Consider the following 20,345-nt stretch of genomic DNA (forward strand, 5'->3'; position numbering starts at 1 on the left):
CTCAGCACGAGGGTCAGTTTACTTCTGAAGGTTTTGGTAGTTTAACCACAGCTTTTCACTGAACCAAGCAACTTTTTTGGTCTCTTTCTTCACTTTTATTTCTTGTATTTTTCTCTGGAAGTTCACAGTGTTACAGAAGTGAAAAATAAGACTGATAGAAATTTATATGGCTAGAACATATATGGCTTTATATACATAAAAATGTAATAATGTTGCTATAACCCCTGATACAATGTAATCCTTATTCACTGTTATGCAGAATAAACTCCTACACTATTAAATTGTTCACGTATCCCTAAAGCAGTACGTATAAAAAAGAGGTCGCACTAACTTACGGGCCTATCTTTGAAGACCACTTCTACCTTACTGCAATCAAGGTAGAGGTCACTCAATGATTTGATTTTCTAATACATTCTCAAATATTCTAAAACGGTCAAGTGAGTCAAATATATAATTTGATTTACATCGAGTTTAATAAACCTTTTTGTACAGCACCAGAGGTTAAAAATGGATCTAACCAAATGTTTTCTTTATTAATTACAGTTTATCATCATTTATTTCTACAACAATAAACCAAAATTGAAAATGAAGGCAACTCGAGTCAATGCTTTCACTTTAAATAAATAAACATTTCATCCACTTCATATTTAAATACTCAACTGTTTTACTACAGTGTGTTTCTTGGTAACAACTATTCAATTCACTTCATGTCTCTGGGAACTAAGCGAGTCGGACAGGGTTTTCTAGGTTTGCTTTAAAACTTTCAAGAAACCTGGTCGCCAGTTCATCATCAACCACTCGGCTGTCGCTTGACATCGTGACTGTTATGAGCTGGCGCTGCTGTAGCCTGGGCTTCCCCTCTTCATCCTCTGTGAGTTTCAGCACAGGGCGGAATCTCCCAACAGCCAAGATGCAGGCCTGAGGAGGGTTGATCACCGCAGTGAATTCATCAATGCCAAACATCCCCAGGTTGGAAATGCTGCAGGGAAAAAACAGCTCTGAGGGCGGCATGTCCTTGATCAAAGTATGCTTTCCCCGAAGCATTACTAAAAATGTTGCTGCACTCCAAACCTTCTACCAAGTTATTCAAAGACAAAAGAGTATGTATCAACACACATACAAATATACCTATTATCAAATACTCCACACTGAACTGGAGGTCCTAGGCAATGAGACGTCAAGAAAAAGAAACAAAGTATTAAGAATTAGAAAAAAGAAAATTGCTACTATTCACAGATGAGCTGATGGTGTACACAGAAAATCTAAGACTGCACAGATAAACTAATGAGGGTAATATGTGAACTTAAGTCACGAGATAAAAGGTCAATATAATTTTATCTGTACAGAAGTTGTTAAATTATCAATGAAATTTAAAAACAATACCATTTACAATAGCAGCAAAAAAAAAAATACCAAGGAATGAATTAATTCTAAATTTTATTTGGTGTTTTGGGCATGAAGAACCAAGAAAGACTATGTTGAGTCAACACAGCTGGAAGACGTTCCTTACCAGTTATCAGAAGTGATCGCTTGGTGTTAACTGACCAAGGGGAGACAAACAGGCTAACGGAGGAAGACAGAACACAGAAACAGACCCAGACACACACGGTCACCTTCTCAGTATTGCTGAGGAGAAATCTTTTCAGTAAGTGGTACATTAATATCCATATGGGGGCCCTTCTACTTTGTATCATATAAAAATCCAAGTGTGACTTACACGTAAAAAGCTCTAATGTTTTCTGAAGGCAAAAATACCTTCACAACTATTGAATAGGCAAAAATACCCAACAGAAAAGCTGTCATACCAACTATAAAGAAAAACAGTGATAAACAGGAATTCATTAAAATTCAGAACTTCTGTTCATTAAAAAATGCCATCAGAGTCGATACAAGCCACAGAGTAGAGAAGGTGTCTGAAATAACACATAGCCTGTTGCTATGGCTTCTGTCTGCATGTCCCCCCAAAGCCTCATGCACTCAGAGGTGGGGGCTTATGGAAGTGATGGGATTTGGGGTAGCAGTGGGGATCGGGGTACAGCTGGCTTGGTGTTGGGAGGCGGGGCCTGGTCGGAAGAGGCGGGTCACTGTGGACGTGACCTGGAAGGGTGCATCTCCCTCCTGGCTCCTCCTCTTGGTCAGTGCTGCTTCTACCATGCTGCTGACTCTGCAAGGACCGAAACTTCTAAAACGGGAGCCAAAATAAACCTCTCCTCCTTTAAGCTGTGGGTGTTGGGTACAGGTCATGGTGTCCCAGCAACAAAACTGATGAGGCACTTGCAAAGGCCTGTGTATCTGGAAGTAACAGCACCTACAAATCATTTTTAAAAATAGATGAAGACTTCAACAGATACTTTACCTAGTAAGTTTCCCGACACTCAAGATGGCTGGTAAATGAGAAAGTATTCATCACTATTAATCTGCATTTCCTTGACCACAGAGAGTATAAAGACATACTCCAAGAATTGTTAAAATTTAAAACCTCCCATTAGAATGTTGTCAAGAATGTGGAGCTCTGGGAATTCTCATGCAGTTGATGGAAGGACAAAACTGTATAAGGCTTGTGGAAAATTGTTGGGCAATGTCTAGTAAAGCCTTAACCCAGAATATATATTCACTTGTAAGACAGTAGCAAGGATGCTCACAGCACCATTATTTATAAACAGCGACAACCTGAGAACAACAGAAATGTTCGCCATGTGTAGAACGGGTACAGGTACGTTTACGTAACAGCAAACTGTACACTAAAACAATGAATAAATGGCTGCTTCACACAGAAACACGGTGAATGAGACATCAGTGAGAAGAAAAATAAATCTGAAGTAAAGAATATGTAATATTTACATAAAATTCCAAACAAGCAAAACAAATCTATAATCACTTTCAGATGGCGGTTCCTTCGGGGGAGTGAGTAATGATTACAAAGGAAAAAGGGAAGTTCTGGGATGCTCATAATGTTCCAGATCTTTCTTTGGTCATAAATTTATTTTAAAAATGAAGTTTAACCTCATTTGGACAAGTCAATGTCCACTCCAAAGAATGTTTATTTTAACACTAATGCGTCCCTGCAGCTTTGACATGAAAACCTTACTAGTTGGAAGAATATTTTCACATACTGTTAGCTAAATAAGGCACGTGATACTTAGCGTAAACTTCAAAAGTGTTTCAGATACATAAAACATGTTGACATGAGCTTAATACATCTTTACTTTTTAGATGCTAATGAATTTAAATGTTACCTAAAGGATCCTCCTTGGTATTCTTCAGGTAACAATTTTCCATCTCTTGCTTTTTTTGATAAAGCCTGAGAAAAATACAAAAAGAGCATGACAACAAAAAATAGATGATACAGTTAATTGTGTCGCCTGAAATATTTTTCTCACGTCTTGAGTTTTTAAGATGATTATATACATATAAATTTTCTCTAATAAAATTTTAACACACAAGTTAGAACACAGTTAACCTAAGAAGCTTAATAAATCAATCAAAGCGCCTTAAATTTTTTCCAAATACTGGATTTACCCTCTGCACCAATACTATGCAGAATGCTTCATTTTTTTCTACACATACAAAATGCAATTGTCTACTCTGCCTATAAGGTTCTTTTCCTTGTAAAACAAAAATATTAAAACAAGTCAGTGTTATCAATCTATTAGGTTTTAAATAAATTATCCAACGGCAACAAGAGAAGTGTACCCACAATTTTACAACCAATACATGAGTTTTAATTGTTCAGTGTTTCCTTTATCTATCAAATATATAACCTCAGACAATGGTACAAAAAAAATTAGAATGTTGTACTTTACTTCTCAATATTGTATGCACTGTTAGTATTACAGGTGATTTTTAATGTCTGCTTAATATTCTAAAGAACCTGCCACATGTGGTGGTGCACACCTGCAATCCCAGTTTTCTATGAAGCTGAGGCAGGCAGATCACAAATTTGTCCTTGAGCAATTCAGTGAGACCCTGCTTCAAAATTTAAAAACAATTTTTTAAAGTGGATGGGATGGAGATGCAGCTCAGTGCAAAGGCACTGGGTCCAACCTCCAATACCTGCGGTGCACCCCCAAAAGCAAAGAAAGATCATTCTGAAGGACCACATCTGCCATAATTTCCTTAGTCATCTTCCCAGTGTTATAATTTGGTTCACTGGTTTCTTCTGATTTATTTCAAATAAATTTTGAGACATGAAATTACAGTGTCCTAGACAATGGCCCCTTTTATGTTATTGATCCCATAGCTGCAACATTTTTGGAGTGAATTAGTCCAATCCATCATGCCACAAGGAATGTAAGAATGAACTAATTTCCTATCGATTTTTAATACTGACTTCTTAAAGTGCAGAGAGGGAAGACAGATGACACTGGGAGTGGCAGTAAGAAAAGCAAGTCCCCTCTTGCGTGCCCCTGGAGTAAACCACACTTCTGCTCATCTTTACTTTGGAATGCTTCAAAAGCAAGAGGACAGAGTTTGAGTCATGATATATTAAAAATTAATGATAAATTAACTTGTGATGGAAGGGTAGGAAAAAGTGAAGTCACTGTCATTTGGGGAGATTAACTAAATCTGGGGCTTACTTAATATTTTGTATTACACAGCCAAAGCAGACACTATTACAATCACAGTTAATAACCATTTAATATTAAACCACAGATGACTTAAAATTTTTGAAAACTAAATCTAAAATTGATTTCAACATATTACTGAGACTAGCTTACTGCCTAACTTACTGAAAAAATTACAGGTATATGAAGAAAACTATTTGAATTTTAAGTGAAAAATGAAGAAATGAGCTTTGATTCAGATAGTCTTTGAAATGCCAGAAACAGAACAACCTACAAATTCACTTTTTCCACCTTAAGCAATATAACTGTGCATATGACTTGAACAGATACATATCATGAAGTCTGCACGTCAACACAGCCTGATATGCTACCATGCTGGAACAAATAAAAAAAATAGAATTCATTTTAAGAACTAGTTTCAATTATACATGACTATACTTCAAATAAATCTCTGCAGACTCTCAAGACATCTTCAGGATATTCCCACCAATCAAATCTAACAAGCAACTAGAGTAAGTATAAACTTTGAGGAGGATCACTGGTTCTGAAAATTCGTAATTCTTGCTGAGATCTTCTGGCACCTTGAACTTAAAATTAAAGCACTGTACTTATTACCTTATATCCAACTAAATGGACATAAGAAGATGCCTAGTAAATAATTCTATTTTGAATGCTTTCTAAGTGAGTCTAAAATTTTACTGGGAACTTAAGAAGCACATTTGCCTCTGCCTTTTAAAGTCATTACAATTAATGAAGAATCAAGCACAGCATAGGAACTAGGGCTTGTCACTATTACTGTATTCAAAGAATATATACTTGAACATGCCTGGGCATGCCTTTAACCCTATACACTGACATCCTTTGGCCTACGGGGGGGGAGTGTCAAGAGGTAAATATGTAGTAAGGTGCTCTTCACTAGGGGTCTATTAGATGGTTTTGCAGGGATCTATAAATCCTTGAAAAATTATCAACAAAACCATTTTTATTGAAAAAAATAAATTCACCGAGCAATTACCATATTCCAGGCAGTCTTCTAGAACTGGATATACGGTAATAAACAAGACAATCAACCTCTGACAGTAGGAAACACCAAAGGGCCAACAAATAAATGAACAAGGTAATTTCAAAGACTGATACACAGTAGCGAGACAGAGTATGAGGAAACTATTTAAGCTATGCACCGCTACTGAGAGTCCAGAGCCCAAGACGCCCTGTCCTCCAGTCTGTAAAGGCCGCTCCTGCCTGCCTCTCTCCACCACAGGTGCTCCTGTCCATGGCCTGCCTGCTGCGGCCACAACCTCACACTGCTGTTTGAATCTCCATGCTTCTTTATAGACTACTCCACAACTCAGGTCTCTTCTTTCTTACCACTTTTTGCTCCACTCATGGATCTCAAATTCTGAATCACAAGACTGGTTTGACAAGATACCAATAACTTTCCTAATGAATCAACTAATTACAGTGCATCTGGTCTAACTGTTCATTGTTCAGCTATTCTATACTTGTTCGTTTCTTGAACTCTAGGACCTGCTTCCCAAATACTGAGTGGAAACACTACTGGCTTTGGGAAACCCGCCCCATACACCTCCCCCCACAACCCCTTTGTAACCCCCACTACAATTACTAGGCATTATTTACAGTCAAATATGATTTTATAATTACTATACGAAAAGCAGCAAAGCCTAGTGGTTGGGACACAGGCTCAAGTCTACAATCGAACTACTGTAACTAGGATCAATACTGGCTCCAGCACTCAACAGATCTCACACCTCAGCAAACTGTGAGCAAATTAAACTTTCTTTTTCCTTATTAGTTTCTTTACCAACATGATACCAAATTATTATTTTGTACTCAACAGGATGAATTTAAAGGGGATTGAAAAGAGTTAATATGTAAAAGCCTACAACAAAAGTTGGCCCAGAGTGTGCCAGCTGCGATTGTTAAAAGTTATTACTGTTACAGTTATTAATTATACAAAAATCTTTAAGGTTCTTTAACAGGATTATAAGATTACATAAATACTACATTTATAGGAGATAGGGCTTTTTATTTTGCCATGCTGAGAACAAACACAAGGCCTCATGCATGGTAGGCAAGCACTCTTTCATTGAGCCACATCCCCGAGCCCACTAGTATACTCACACATGAATTAGCTATATTATTCTATCTGGTCTGAACTGGGCTTTATTTCTAGAATTAAAACAATTTTGAAGTTTGTCTGTTCGACTATATAAACCCCACACTACTTAACGAGCCATACTACAAACCTTGATGTAGAAATCACACCAAGATTCAAACTGTATAAAAATGACACTTTCATAAATGGAGTATTTCTTGTTTACCGTTTTTTTAAGGAGTAGGGTTCAAAATACATTGTAACAATATAGCAGAGTAAATACATTTATGACTAAAAGACCTGTAGCTACAGTTCGATACCTAGGTGGATGCTGTTTCCTGCACAGTAAGAGATTTCAATATAATTTTCCTTGATTTGAACTGAGCCAAAATCTGTATTGGAAGGGCTGGGGATTTCACTCAGCAGCACAGTGCCTGACTGGCAAGTGTGAGGTCCTGAGTTCAATTCCCGGTACCCACCCCTTCAAAAAAATCTGTAGTGGATATGAAGGATACATACACCGCAAGTTGATTGATGTGTAAATATTTTTCAATGCTTCTTGGATAGTCCACAGCCACTAGATGAACATTATCTTTGTAAGGAATATCTAAAGTATCATAATTTCTAAGTCACACCTTAAATAGGAGAAAAACCACCCAAATTTAGGGTACTTAAAAATACGTCATGTTTATACTGCCTACGCCATTTCAGCAAGAAACTAATTTTGCAGAAAAGCAGATCCATTCACTCCCACACACACCCCATGGCTCTCCCCTTTAAACCAAACAACTGAGTACAATGCCGAGTGTGCCAGTAAGGCACACGCGTCTCCTCAAAAGCCTCAGGGCACCTCCGTGCTCCTTTATTCCTTCTACATAGAACCAAGGTGGACAGAACCAGAAAGGTTAGTATACTTTGTATCACATGACCCAGTGGCTTAGTGTAAGAGACCTGCTCAGCAAGAGACTTCATACAAGAATGCATGTGGTGGGCCAAATCAAATCCTCTTGCTCAGTATCTAGGAGAGAAAGAGAGACAAAGGGTGGCCAAGAGGAGGAGGAAAAGGGAAAGGAGGAGGGGAGGCAGGAGGAGTGGGGCAAAAGGAAGAGGAAAGGGCGGGAGAGAGGCAGAGAGAACAGATGGACAGATGGATGGTAGCAAAAAGGGCGGAGGTGGTATGACAGAGGTGATTAACTATGAGATCTAGAATTAAACTGCCTAGGCTTAAATAAATCTTGCCTTCTACCACTACATCACCCTGGCTAACAGGATTAAAGGAAGCATCAGCACAGTACTTGGCATATCAGAGCATCGAGATTGGAACGCTGATCTTGGACAGCAGAGTGAGAGAGAAGCAGACAGCATGATAAGTATGGAGGAGTCAGGGCTTAGCAAACCCTGACATGCTGGGAGTTCAACCCAATATGAAAGGCGGATGCTCAAGGGCTGCCAGAGATAGCTACACTCCAGAGGCTCTGACTGTCTTCCCATTGCTCTGAGGCCCGGCTGCAGGACTGCTGAAACTGCCTCTTTAAGTTCTTTCAGGGTGTGAAGAATTCTAACATAACTGTTTTAAGAATTATGTATTATAGTAGCACAACTCTAAAATGCCTAGAATCATACAACCTGTCCTATGATAGCTAATTTATTAAATTTAATATACATACAGAACATACATGAGAATTTTAGCTCAACAGTTGAATTCAGAAACTCACACATAGTACTTTATGCTTTACAAGCTATTTCAACACTTAATCTCAGCTGAACTTCCAAGCAACACTGAAATAGTGCATGTATTAGTGCTGCTGAAAAATGCTCAATTAATAAAAGCCACGTGTGACAGCCCTAGTATTCACTTTCCAGTTTTAGTAATCAGTCAATCTTAGTGTGAAAACACTAGATGGAAAATTTCAGATACAAACGATAAGGTTTTAATTTCATTATAAAATCTTGCCCTGCCCAGGACATGAATCATTCCTCTGTCCAGTGTATCCATGCTGTATTCACTACCTGCCCATGTGTCACTTAGCAGTTGTGCTCAAGTAATCCTCATTTTACTGAAAAATGGCCCCAAAGAATAAGAACAATGATGTTAGCAATTTTATTAAAGTATACTGTTATAACTGTTCTACTTTATTATTAGTTAATATTAATCTGTTACTGTTCCTAATTTATAAATTAAACTTTATCACTTATAATGTCTGTATAGGAAAAAACAGTACAAATAGGATTGCTTGAAGCATCTACTTGCAGGTCTTGCAATACATCCTCTGTGGACAAAGGGGAGACTATACTGTATTACATCCTGCTAAATCAGTCATTACTTTGACTTCTGAATTGGCCAAATTAATACCACCTTTCAATTAAGAGAAATCGCTGCATTTTTACCTATACAAATATACCCTGCAAATCTTTTCAAAGAACAACCTAAAAATGTCAATTCTGGTAAGTTGCTTCTCAGTTGTATCTCAGTGTAAAATTCCAAGTAAGCTCACTATTTATGGGCATGTGTTTAAAAAGGGTTAACTTGTCTTCATGTATTTATTTTGGGCAAGTAGCTCTATACATGTGCCAAGTCCCCAAAGAAATCTTATGTTTTATCTATTTTCCACCTTGCAACTTTTTCTACCACTAAACCTATAGAGGTCTCTGAAAATAATCATCAAAATGAATCTGAAATTTTCAATATAAACAGTTCAAGGCCTGCGATTCAGAAACATCACTGGAAATTACTGCAGGTGTCAAACCTGACTTAGTGCCTGTGCTCCTGCTTATCTGATGTGGCATTTTTTGGTGAAATCAGGTTTCTTCACATGTGAGCTATAGTCACCGCTTTCCAAGGAAGAATAAAATACCAGGCAAAACTCTGGAATATTAACTACTTTTAGTGGTCTCAATTTTAGAGAGAAAATGAATACAATAAATTTTCCTAAGAATGGAATATTGACCCTGAGGTCTAGCCATTACTACTTTTGTAGAAATACAGTTTCAGTTTCTTTAATTTTAAAATCTATCTCAAACAGTATCTTTAGGACTGAATTCTGGACTCTACAAAGTAAGTTTCTACTTGTAAATATTTTGAGCATTAAATTTTCTTAGAATGAGTCATACCTGGGTAAAAACTTAAAAAACCTGTATACACAGGTGAGGATCACTTATAATAAATCACACACATACAGTTTGACCAGACCATGTCAAGACTTTATAAGAAATTAGAAAATTTATCCTAACATCTTGAAAGCGTAATATTTCCTAAGACATACCTTTACGGAGTCAGCAATTTCCTGTACACCCTTAGCAGCAGCATCTTTGATGATTGGTGTAATTAAACCTTTATCTGTTGCCACAGCCACTGAAATGTCAATAGAGGGCATTTGCCTTGGGCCCTCTCCATCCCAGCTTACATTAACACCTGGCATTTGCTGAAAACAGGGAACAAACGTTACTAAAGAAGCAGCTTTAGACCAAGGTGATTACAGAAAAACAATTTATATTATTATGCATTTTCTAAAGTGAATACAACTGGACAGAAGGAAACAAAATTCACTTTGAAAGAATGGTTTGAGGGCTGGGGATTTAGCTCAGCGGCAAAGTGCCTGCCTGGCAAGCGCAAGGTCATGAGTTCGGTTCCTGGTACCGGAGAAAAACAACAACAAAAAACAAAAACAAAAAAAAAAAAAGAATGGTTTGAATCTGTGTTATTTATGTTGGGGAAGGATAATTAAAAATATCCTTTTTTTTTGGAAGCAAGCTTGAGGAAACTGTGGTAAAAAAAGGCTTCCTTTATTAAACCTAACTGTCAGAAGGTAGTTAATGTTTGTTTTACATTCTGACTCATATGATGACAGATAGGACCTTGAGGGGGAAAAGGGAGCAGAAAAGGGTAATGATATTCAATCACATTCCTTTGGCATGAAGGAAGCCTGAGTTTTTAAGCACAGCTTTGGAATATATATTAATAAGCCCTCATTAAATGACTCCCTTGTTTAAAAATATTTTCCTAAGCTTCAAATATAGCACAGCACACTATAACATATATAAGCATGTATGCATTTAACATACAAACAACTACATCAAAAGATGAAAAGAACAGAAGAAATTATTAAATGTGTTGATGTTGCCAGGCATCACAGGAAAAGACAATGCTGAGAACAGAAATTAAAATGAGTAATTTTGTATCTCAAAAATTCTCTGCTTTCTACAAAATAAGATCTAAGCCACTCATTATGTCACTGGAACATGGCAATGTACAACTTGATTCCACTATACCTATCTAGTTTTACTTGTGATCACTTCCCTAAAATAAATTTGTCACTTTATACCATCTACTCGCTGTCCTGCTCATTTACATTTCAGGACTACCTTCACAGCAATTTCAACTGCTCTTTTGATTTCTTCATCTTTTAAGGCTCAGATCACTCATTCATTCTATAAAGCCAAAACTTCAAAAGACTGAAAACACAAAAGTCCCAATGCCTCAAAAGATATTAAATTCGTAATAAACAACAGCTAAGTAAAATAATGGACAGAACAAAATCCAAAAATATGCACAAATGAAGAAAAAAATCTGACAAAATAAACAAAGAATTTAATCAGAAATGTATTAGAAACCTATGAGACATGGTCTAAGTTGTATTTAAAGGAAAACATCATTATGAACCTTATTTATAAGAAGAATTTAAATAAAGTATACATTCAAGTTTTCCAACCAAATATTTCTAACCAAAATGAACCTAAAGAAACACATAATAAAAAAATAAACTGAGAACACAAATATGCAATAATAACAAGACAAAGTTTAGAATAACTTCAGACAATGAGAACACTAAAAGAATTATAAAAAATAAATTTCAATATTTTAGGTTAGTAAGTCTGGGAATCTAGATGAAACAGGTGATTTTTTAGGCAAATATATGTTTCCATAATTAAGAGAAAGTTGAAAATTAAATAAATCAATAACTATGAGTTTAGGCTCAGATACTTTACTTGTAAATTCTACAAAATTTTTTAAAAATAAAAATCCTTATATTTAATTGAAATAAGCGCAGATAAAGGAAAAGCAACAAGAACTGAAATGTATTTAATAAAGCAGTTTAAAAAAAAAGCCTGGCTAACATGAAACTTAAATTATAATTATTTATGGTTCCTAATACAAATTATGCAATGAAATATAGCTAATGACCTTTAGAGATTCATTTAAGGAATGCAAGAATCAGTCACAATTAGAAAATCATTAATATAATTCAAAACGTGGTTAAGAGAAGTCACGTGAAGATACATGTTGAAATGACATGGCTTTCACGCTTTCCTTTCTGTTGAGTTTTTTTTTTTTTTGAGAAATAAAAGTGAATTCATAATAACTACACTGTAAATCGAAGACAGCACTCCTGAAAACAGGCTCATTAGAGAAAGAGAGCAGGAATGGGAAAGCAGGAAATCTAAGTTAAAAAGTTACATCTCCTACCTGATAGCTCCACTTCACCTGTCCTCCTGCTATCTACACTGAGAACCTATTAGGCTCCTCAAACTCAACATGTCCAGTACCAAACTTGAGATTCCCCTCCTTAAAGCTGTTCCTCTCCCACTTTTCCCAATCCTAGTACATGGAAAAATCCACTCTTCTCATTGCCTAGGCCCAAATCCATTTTCTTTTTTCTTGAATGCCCATAGCAGAGAAATTAGCCAGTCCTACTTGCTGTGCCAGAAGTGTAACTAAAACCTCCACTTCACCCAGCCCCACTGCTAACCCCCTTGGTCTCAGCCATGGTCATCTTCTGCAGCCTCTGAGGAAAGCTCCTGCTTCTGCCCTGGCCTCCCCACACAGCTATCAGACCAGTCTCTTCCATTTCTTTCAAAAATCAGTAAGGACCACATTAGTCCTTTGCTCAAAACTTTCCAGAAGACTTCCTGGCTCATTTATCATAAAATCTTAGTCCTCACCATGGTCAACAGGACCTCATGGACTTGTCCTCACTTGTCCTCCTTCAAATCCTCCCTTTTCAGTTCTTTTTCTTAAAAAAAAAATCAAATCAAACCTCATCTCCTCACCTCTCTTACTCCACTCTACGCATTGTACTCCCTCAGTGCTGTCTCTGGGTAACACGATACTGTCCTCACAGCCACCATGTTTGCCAGTCCCTCTGTCTAGGGTGCTCTTCTATCAATATCCATTTGACTCATTTTCTTTTAGTCTGTCTCTAATATCCCCTTGTCAGAAAAGCCTTCTCTGACTTTTGAAAAGAGCCCCCTAGTTATTGTTATGGATTGTAACTAGATATTCTCCCAAAGCCTCATGTGTTCATTGGCGGGACTTTTTCAAACTGGCTGGATCTAGGGTATGTGAATATGGACTAAGGGTGTGTGATAACTAAATTACTCCACTGATTGGTTTACCACATTTCTGAGTGTGGATAATGGGAAGGCCCACCCTAGGTGTGCCAAATGTCTGTAGCCTGGATGGGATAAAAGTGAAAGGGAGACTTGCTGCTGTTGCTTTGCTGCTTCACTTCCCTGCCTCCTGCCTGCTCTGCCATGGACTGTTTCTCCACTGCGATGCCCCTCTGCTGTGCCTCCCTGCTGCGCAGCCTGACAACCACACACTGAAACCTCTACAAACCTCTACGAACTATGAGCTGGAATAAACTTTCCCTCCTTTAACTTTAGGTGCCGGGTATTTTGTCTCAGCAATGAGAAAGTAACTAAGGTAGTCCCTTATTCTGCTGTCTTTTTCTCCTCAGCACCTTTATCATATGACATATTGGTTTCCTCTAAAAAAAAAAAAAACAAAAAAACCAGAAAAGCAAAATACTAGGTAGGTTCTTGTTTGTTTCTGTATCTCTACTATATACTAGCACAAGATAGGGATCAATTAATATTTGTTGAATAGTCTTTTGTTATGGTTCATTTGGGAGCCCTCTGATGTCAGTTTCTTCATCTATAAAGGCAGCAAGATTTAAGTGACAGGACTATTTTAAACAAAATTATGAAATTTTTCTAACTTAAAAACAAGAGTTTCATTTATTATAAAAATCCCAAGACATGAGACTTTTAGAAGCCAAAAGCATCTGGCACTTACCTTAAGAGTCACAGCTGCTGCTTTGATGATAAAATCATTTACTGATACTTTAATGTCATCTGAAAGAAGATGAGCACATTGAAATCAGTGCTGATAATGAAGGTTCATTTCTAGGAACTGGGTGGATGGTGTAGCCTTGTGGTAGAGAACATGCTTAACATGTACAAAGTCCTGGATTCAATTTTCAGCATCAGACAAACATACAAAAATCATTTTTGAGACTTCATTACAATTTTTAAAAAGTACTCAGATATCATACATGAGAATCTGAAGGATATATAACAACTATAAACAGAAAGAAAATACTATAACCCATTCCTCTGTCTCTAAAAACACAAATGGTCTCTGTGCTGTATACTGCCAAGAAGTTCACAAGCCACATTTTTTTTTCTCATTATCTTCAAAACCCCTTATTCTGTGCATGCTTCACAAAACTGATTATGTTAGAAGACTGGTACACGCAAGTACTTTAAACAATTACATACAGATAATTTATAGTGAGTATTCAAAAATTTCTTTTTACTAAAGGTGTCTAAGATGACCACTGCATAAAAGAAGCTTGCTTATTAAATCAACATGACAGGATACAGTAAATGCCAAAGATGAAGCAACGCTGGCATAGGTCCTAGTGCAGTCAAGAAGATGAAGTTCTCTGTGTGGATTTATGGTGAATCCATCTGAATCAATTTCCTTCTAGCATACATGATGATTTTAAGATAAATCTAGGGTCCCAAACTTCCCCACAGAGCTGATCATAACTTGATTTATCCTTTTGCTTTTGCCAATGGGTATGAGAGTGTTTGGAAAAAGTAAACCATACTTGATTCTTTCTTGCAAGAGCTTATACAAGAAGACTTAAAGTCAAGATCTAGGGTATAGCATGTGGCAAGAAACACACATCCTGTTACTACAGTATCACGGTATTTTACGTGACGTATAGCACATTCCAAAAGTATGTTGAAGATTAGAAAGAGATTAGATGAATCACCTGCCATAAACCTTAATCACTGCCAAACTGTCTCAGTATATGTTGGCTGCATACTATCAGAGCTCTTCTAGTTCTGATATCCAGAAATACATAAACATTCTGGTTTATGTGCTTAATACCCTTTTGTGAACAGAAATATAAATGGAATTCCAGCATTCAGAGGCTTTTCATGACAACTATATGTAGAAGATTTGGTCTGCTCAAATTCAAACAGGTGGGTATATTTTATGAACACACTCTGCTTACACCGCACAGCTCTCTCAGTCCCCCGTTTCATTTTACCCCCTATCCTTAGGTACAGAGAGAGAAGACCACAGTCACCTACCTGCTGATGACTTCCAAACCTATAGCCCAAGCCTGTTGCTCCCACCCTAACAGGTTGCGAGAAAAAGCACACAAATTGGAAATCATAACCCTTCTTGAGTGCATTAGTGGGCAGAGTTACAAAGTAAACAGATGAGCTGAAGGCTGAAGGGAGATAATGTGCTCTGAGGAGAGAGCAACACAGGAAAGATTACCCCGTCAGAAAACGGCAGCAGGGAGGGCAGAGTGTGGGCCACCGTGCCTCAACAGATGCGGACTACCGCCATAGAATAAAGCTATGAAAAGCATTCAAATAGATCTACAGAGGGGAATCACATGCTCTAAGTATATTTTTGTGAACTTCTGCAGACTAAACTGTATCATCTGTTTTATGTGCTTTCTCCTTGAGACTTGAATTATGTTATTCAAAGAGAGAGGGAAAAACAGGTGAAACCCCCCCCCAAAAAAAACCAGCACCTTTTGTACAATTTAGCTTTTGTACAATTTAGAGTAACAGGGGCTGGGGCTATAGCTCAGCAGCGTAAGTGCTTGCCTGGCAAGCCTGAGGACATGAATTCAATTCCCGGTACAAAAAAACAAAACAAAAAAAAGAAAATTTAGAATAACGTAATTCAAGTCTCAAGGAGAAAGCACATAAAACAGATGATACAGTTAATAATGCTGAGAATTTTCCCAAAATTTATAAACGACAATAAACCACAACTCTAAGAAACCAAGAGAAATATAAGCAAGGTAACTACAATGGGGGAGGAAAGAAAACTCCAGGCAGACAACAGTCAAATTGCTAATAGAGAAAATCTTGAAGGCACCCAAATGGGGTGTTTGTGTATGGGGGAACATACACAGGGGAACAAAGATGAAGAACGGCAACAGATATTTTGCAATCCAGAAGGTAACAGAATTGTATCCTTATCTAAAAGTACTGGATAGCCGGGCATGGTGGCGCACACCTGTAATCCCCGCACTCAGCAGGCTGAGGCAGAAGGATTGTTGCGTGTTCGAGATCAGCCTGGGCTACAAAGTGAGCTCAAGGCCAGCCTGAACTGCATAGTGAGACCCTGTCTCCAAAAAAAAAAGAGACCTAAATAAATAAATAAATAAAAGTACTGGATCAAAAACTATTCACTTAAAATTGTACACCTAGCAGAATTATATTTCAAAAATGCAGGAGACACATCCATTAAGATGGCTACTCTAAAAAAGAAAAGTGCAAGTATTTTGGGGGACATGAAGAAATTAGAGCAGATATATAATGTTGATGGGAATTCAAAAATGGTACCACACTGACAGTTACTCAAAAATTCAAAATAGAATTATCAGATTATTCAGTAATTCTGCTTCCAGGGCTATATCCCAGGCTTAAAAGCAGAGACACAAGGAGAGATTTGTACATTCTTGCTCGTAGCAGCATTATTCAAAATATCCAACAGGTGAAAGCAGCTCAGGTATGAGTTGATGAGTACACGAACAAGACAGGGCACACATATATAAATGGAATATTATTCAGTGTTTAAAAGGAAGGCTATTCTGACACAAGCTATTTCAACACGAATGAACCTTGAATGCATTATACTAAGTGAAATAATAAGCCAGGAGAAGAACATGTACTACATGATTTCACTCATATGAGGTACTTATTGTAGCCAAATTCAAATGAGCAGAAAGTATAGTGGTGGTTGTCAGGGCTGGAGAGTAAGAAGAATGGGGACTATTATTTCACAGATGGCATTTCCGTTTCACAAGGTGAAAAGTATTCTGTGATGAACGGTGACGATGGCTACACAGGAATATGAATGTGCTTAATGTCATGGAACTAACTGAACACCTAAAATGGCAAATTTTATATTGTGTACATTTTACCACAGTTAAAATATCAAAGGGGAAAAAAAAGGTAAAGTAGAAATAGAATTTTGCAGACAAAATTTATTTGCCATGCAAATTAAACTATAAGAAACTTTAAAGAATATCTTTAGTAAAAGTGATAGCAGAAGGTGCCTTAGATATAAAAAATGAGTAACAGAAATAGAAAAACTACAGATCTATATAACAAGACTGTCCCCCTCATTTAAAAACTCTTTAAAAGATAGCTGATTTGCTAAAGCAAAAAATATTAAACATGTATTCTGGGCTTACATCATAAAAAAGAAGTACAATATGGCAATGACAGCATAAAAAAATGAAAGAAAAGAAATGTAAGGATATTACTGAAAGGCTTCTGCACGCTGAAGATAAACTGTGGCAAGTTCAGTACTTACACTGCAAACCCTAAGACAGCCACTACAAAAAGGGGGGGTATGAGGAGATAAAACAAAAATAAAACGGAATCATTAAAAAGTACTAACCTAAAGGGAGACAAGAAGAGAAAAAGGAAGAAGAGATGAGAGAACTAGAAATCAAAGAACAAGATTGATTTACAACCATTAATTAATGATAGGTTTTCAACCGTTACATTAAATGTGAGTGGTCTAAATACTTTGCAGAGTTGAATTAAAAAAAAAAAACAGAAGAACCAACTATAGTCATACCTTGATGCTTGTTACTAATTCCTTCAGGCACTCACGGTAAGTGTCAAAATTGGTGAGTACTAAACCATTTTTTCCCATTTAAAAAAATAAACTACAAATATCTGTGAAAGTTCTGCAGAATTTTCACATTTTACCATGCTAATATTAGCCTTTTACTGGGTTAAATATAAGCCTTTCAGGCCTTGCGATATTACTCTTAATCTTCCTGTGATCCATGATTAACATTTAAAAATGCACAAAAGTTTGAGATGGTAACAATGAGTATGTGGGGTTCCGCACTGTTCCTCAATTACTGTGAGACTCACAAAAGTGCTTTTCCTCATCCAAATGCAGTGAGTACAGAGGTATGACAGTATATGCTATTGTAAGTAACCTATTTAAATATAAGCATATTAAAAGCACATGGAAAGTAAAATGATATCTTTCAAAATTACAAATCAAAGTAATCTGGGGCTCCTAATAACAAAGGTAAAGGCACAAATTGGTGAAAACAAAATCACAGCCAAAGTAGGCAAGGTAATAAAACCAAATACTAGTTCTTTGAAGAAATTAACAAAATAGATAAGCATCTAGTCTGACTGATCAAGAAAAAGACGACACAAATGACTAACGTGAAAAACGGGACATTACTTCAGATTATAAAGGTGTCAGAAATATAGCAAGATAATACTGTGAACTTTATGGCAATAAATGTGGTAGCTCATATAAGTGACATAAACACATTTCCTAAAAGACACTATAAAAATTTGATTATAAAATACAACAACAAAAAAACCCCTCTTAATAACTGAATGTGTAAAGACTTCATGATAAGGAAAATTCCAGGCCTAGATAACTTCTTAGGTTCTACCAACCAGTTAAAAAAAGAATCTGCTCATTCTTAAAATTTGAGAAATTAGGAATGGGAATTCCCTCAACTTGAAAAGGAGAACCTAATAAATAACTGCTATTAGTGTTAAAGATTGAATGTTTTCTCTCAAATCAAGAACAATTCAAGAATAACTAAATGTTCCACTCACATTCATCATTATATCAAACGTGCTAGCTAGCCAGTGCAATAAGGCAAGAAAATGATACAGAAGACAAATAGATTGGAAAGATAAAAATAATACCTTCACACTAAAAGTCCATATATCTCTTAGCAACTTTTACTTTTGGGGAGGAGCCTTACAAATTTAATAATGTGAAAATGCATTTGAAGAAATATGTAATTAAAACTTGTATAAAGAATAACCTCTAAGCTATTATTACAACCTAAAACATTCTTAAATCAGTCATGGATTTCAAACTTGTTAAAATGCTAAGGACTGTTTTGATCAAACATCATATCACAAAGTATTCAGAATTAATAACCACTTAGCCTAAGCAAGTCATTCATGTGTCCTTACAAAACAATTCACGTATGTGAAAGTTAAAGCAAACAAAAAAGTTAAGCCTATTTTTGCTTAAAACTACAATAACCACCAAATATTTGTAAAGTTCAGTGTGTGGCAGAGTTGGACTCAGCATTTGCCTGCTAAATGAATGTAAACTGAATGCAAATTATTAAAATATCACAAAAGAAATTCTGGAATAAAAGTTGGGCAGAACAGAAATCCCTATTCTGCATAAAGGGAATACATCTGTGATTTATTTAATCCTACTGAACCAATTTATTTCCTATAGGAAAGCAAAATCAATTTTTTTCTCTAGTATTAAAACATACCTACAGTGTAGCCAGATTATAAAATTGAAATTAAAAGCTACACAACGTCCATTTTATAAATTAAGGACTTCATATCAGTTAACATTTATACTACATTCAGTAATCTCAATTTCACTAACCTCTGACCAGATCTTGTCTGACTTTCAAAACTGCACCAAGGTCACAGTTAGCTGTGGCATATGCATGAGGTATAGTACTTTTAGATTCAGTTAACCTCTTGGCAATAACTCTTCGGATATTGCTAGCAGGGATTTCAGTGAATGTCCCCTACAAAAAACAAACAAACACACAGCAATTTATCCATTAAAACCTAAATAGAGAAAATAAACAAAACAACTTCCTAGGTGAAATCTAGGCTGTGACCTAAAAGATCAATATAGGAAAAGTACTATTAAAAAATTCTTTATATTAAGTGGGGAATATAGGAAATCTGAGAAGCTTCTGGTTTAGGATATACATTGATACCCCAGTTCACAAATGCTTTTGTATGTAAATTGTTTGGTTCACAAATGGAAGTGTTTAGCAAAATTTTGTTTTTGTTTGTGAACTCTGCATTGGGTGATGAACACAATCGTGGCATGGCCATCTTCATGAAACGAATTAAATTTGTGAATGGAGATACCAGTGTACAATTTTTTTTTTTTTTTTTCCCAGTACGGGGAATCGAACTCACATCGCACTTGCTAGGCAGGTGCTGTGCTGCTGAGCTAAATCCCCAGCCCACCAGTGTACAAGTCAAAATTCAAGTTTTTGCTGTAAATGGGACATCTTATGTTACTATATTTAATATAATTTAAAAAACAAATCTACCAAATCATGATTAATTCCCTCCACAAATGTGTGTGTTTATCAGTACATGTGTATATACATATTTATATACATACCACATATGTATTACATATATACATATACACAACACAAAACAGACACAAAATCTGTAAGCATCTTTTGTTATAAACATCACTTAAGGGGCTGAGGATATAGCTCAGCAGCACAGCACCTGCCTAGCAAGTGCAAGGTCATGAGTTCAATTCCCAGTACCTGGAA

The 20,345-nt window shown here is 36.5% G+C and overlaps 1 protein-coding gene across 2 annotated transcripts in view; it reads right to left on the reverse strand.

Moving 5' to 3' along the window:
- Positions 1-454: 454 nt before the first annotated feature.
- Positions 455-20,345, reverse strand: part of Pdhx (pyruvate dehydrogenase complex, component X) — a 69,800-nt gene continuing 49,909 nt past the window's right edge. For both annotated transcript variants that reach the window (XM_005384137.2, XM_013514244.1), the window contains 5 exons: positions 19,418-19,565; positions 13,757-13,815; positions 9,945-10,103; positions 3,237-3,301; positions 455-979 (listed from right to left, as the gene is read on the reverse strand). In XM_005384137.2, the coding sequence (XP_005384194.1) occupies positions 721-979; positions 3,237-3,301; positions 9,945-10,103; positions 13,757-13,815; positions 19,418-19,565 (690 nt within the window). In that variant the 3' untranslated portion in view covers positions 455-720. The remainder of the gene's footprint in view (positions 980-3,236; positions 3,302-9,944; positions 10,104-13,756; positions 13,816-19,417; positions 19,566-20,345) is intronic.

The sequence above is a fragment of the Chinchilla lanigera genome, unplaced genomic scaffold (assembly GCF_000276665.1).
Source record: "Chinchilla lanigera isolate Chin_1 unplaced genomic scaffold, ChiLan1.0 scaffold00021, whole genome shotgun sequence".
In the NCBI taxonomy this organism is placed as follows: Eukaryota; Metazoa; Chordata; class Mammalia; order Rodentia; family Chinchillidae; genus Chinchilla; species Chinchilla lanigera.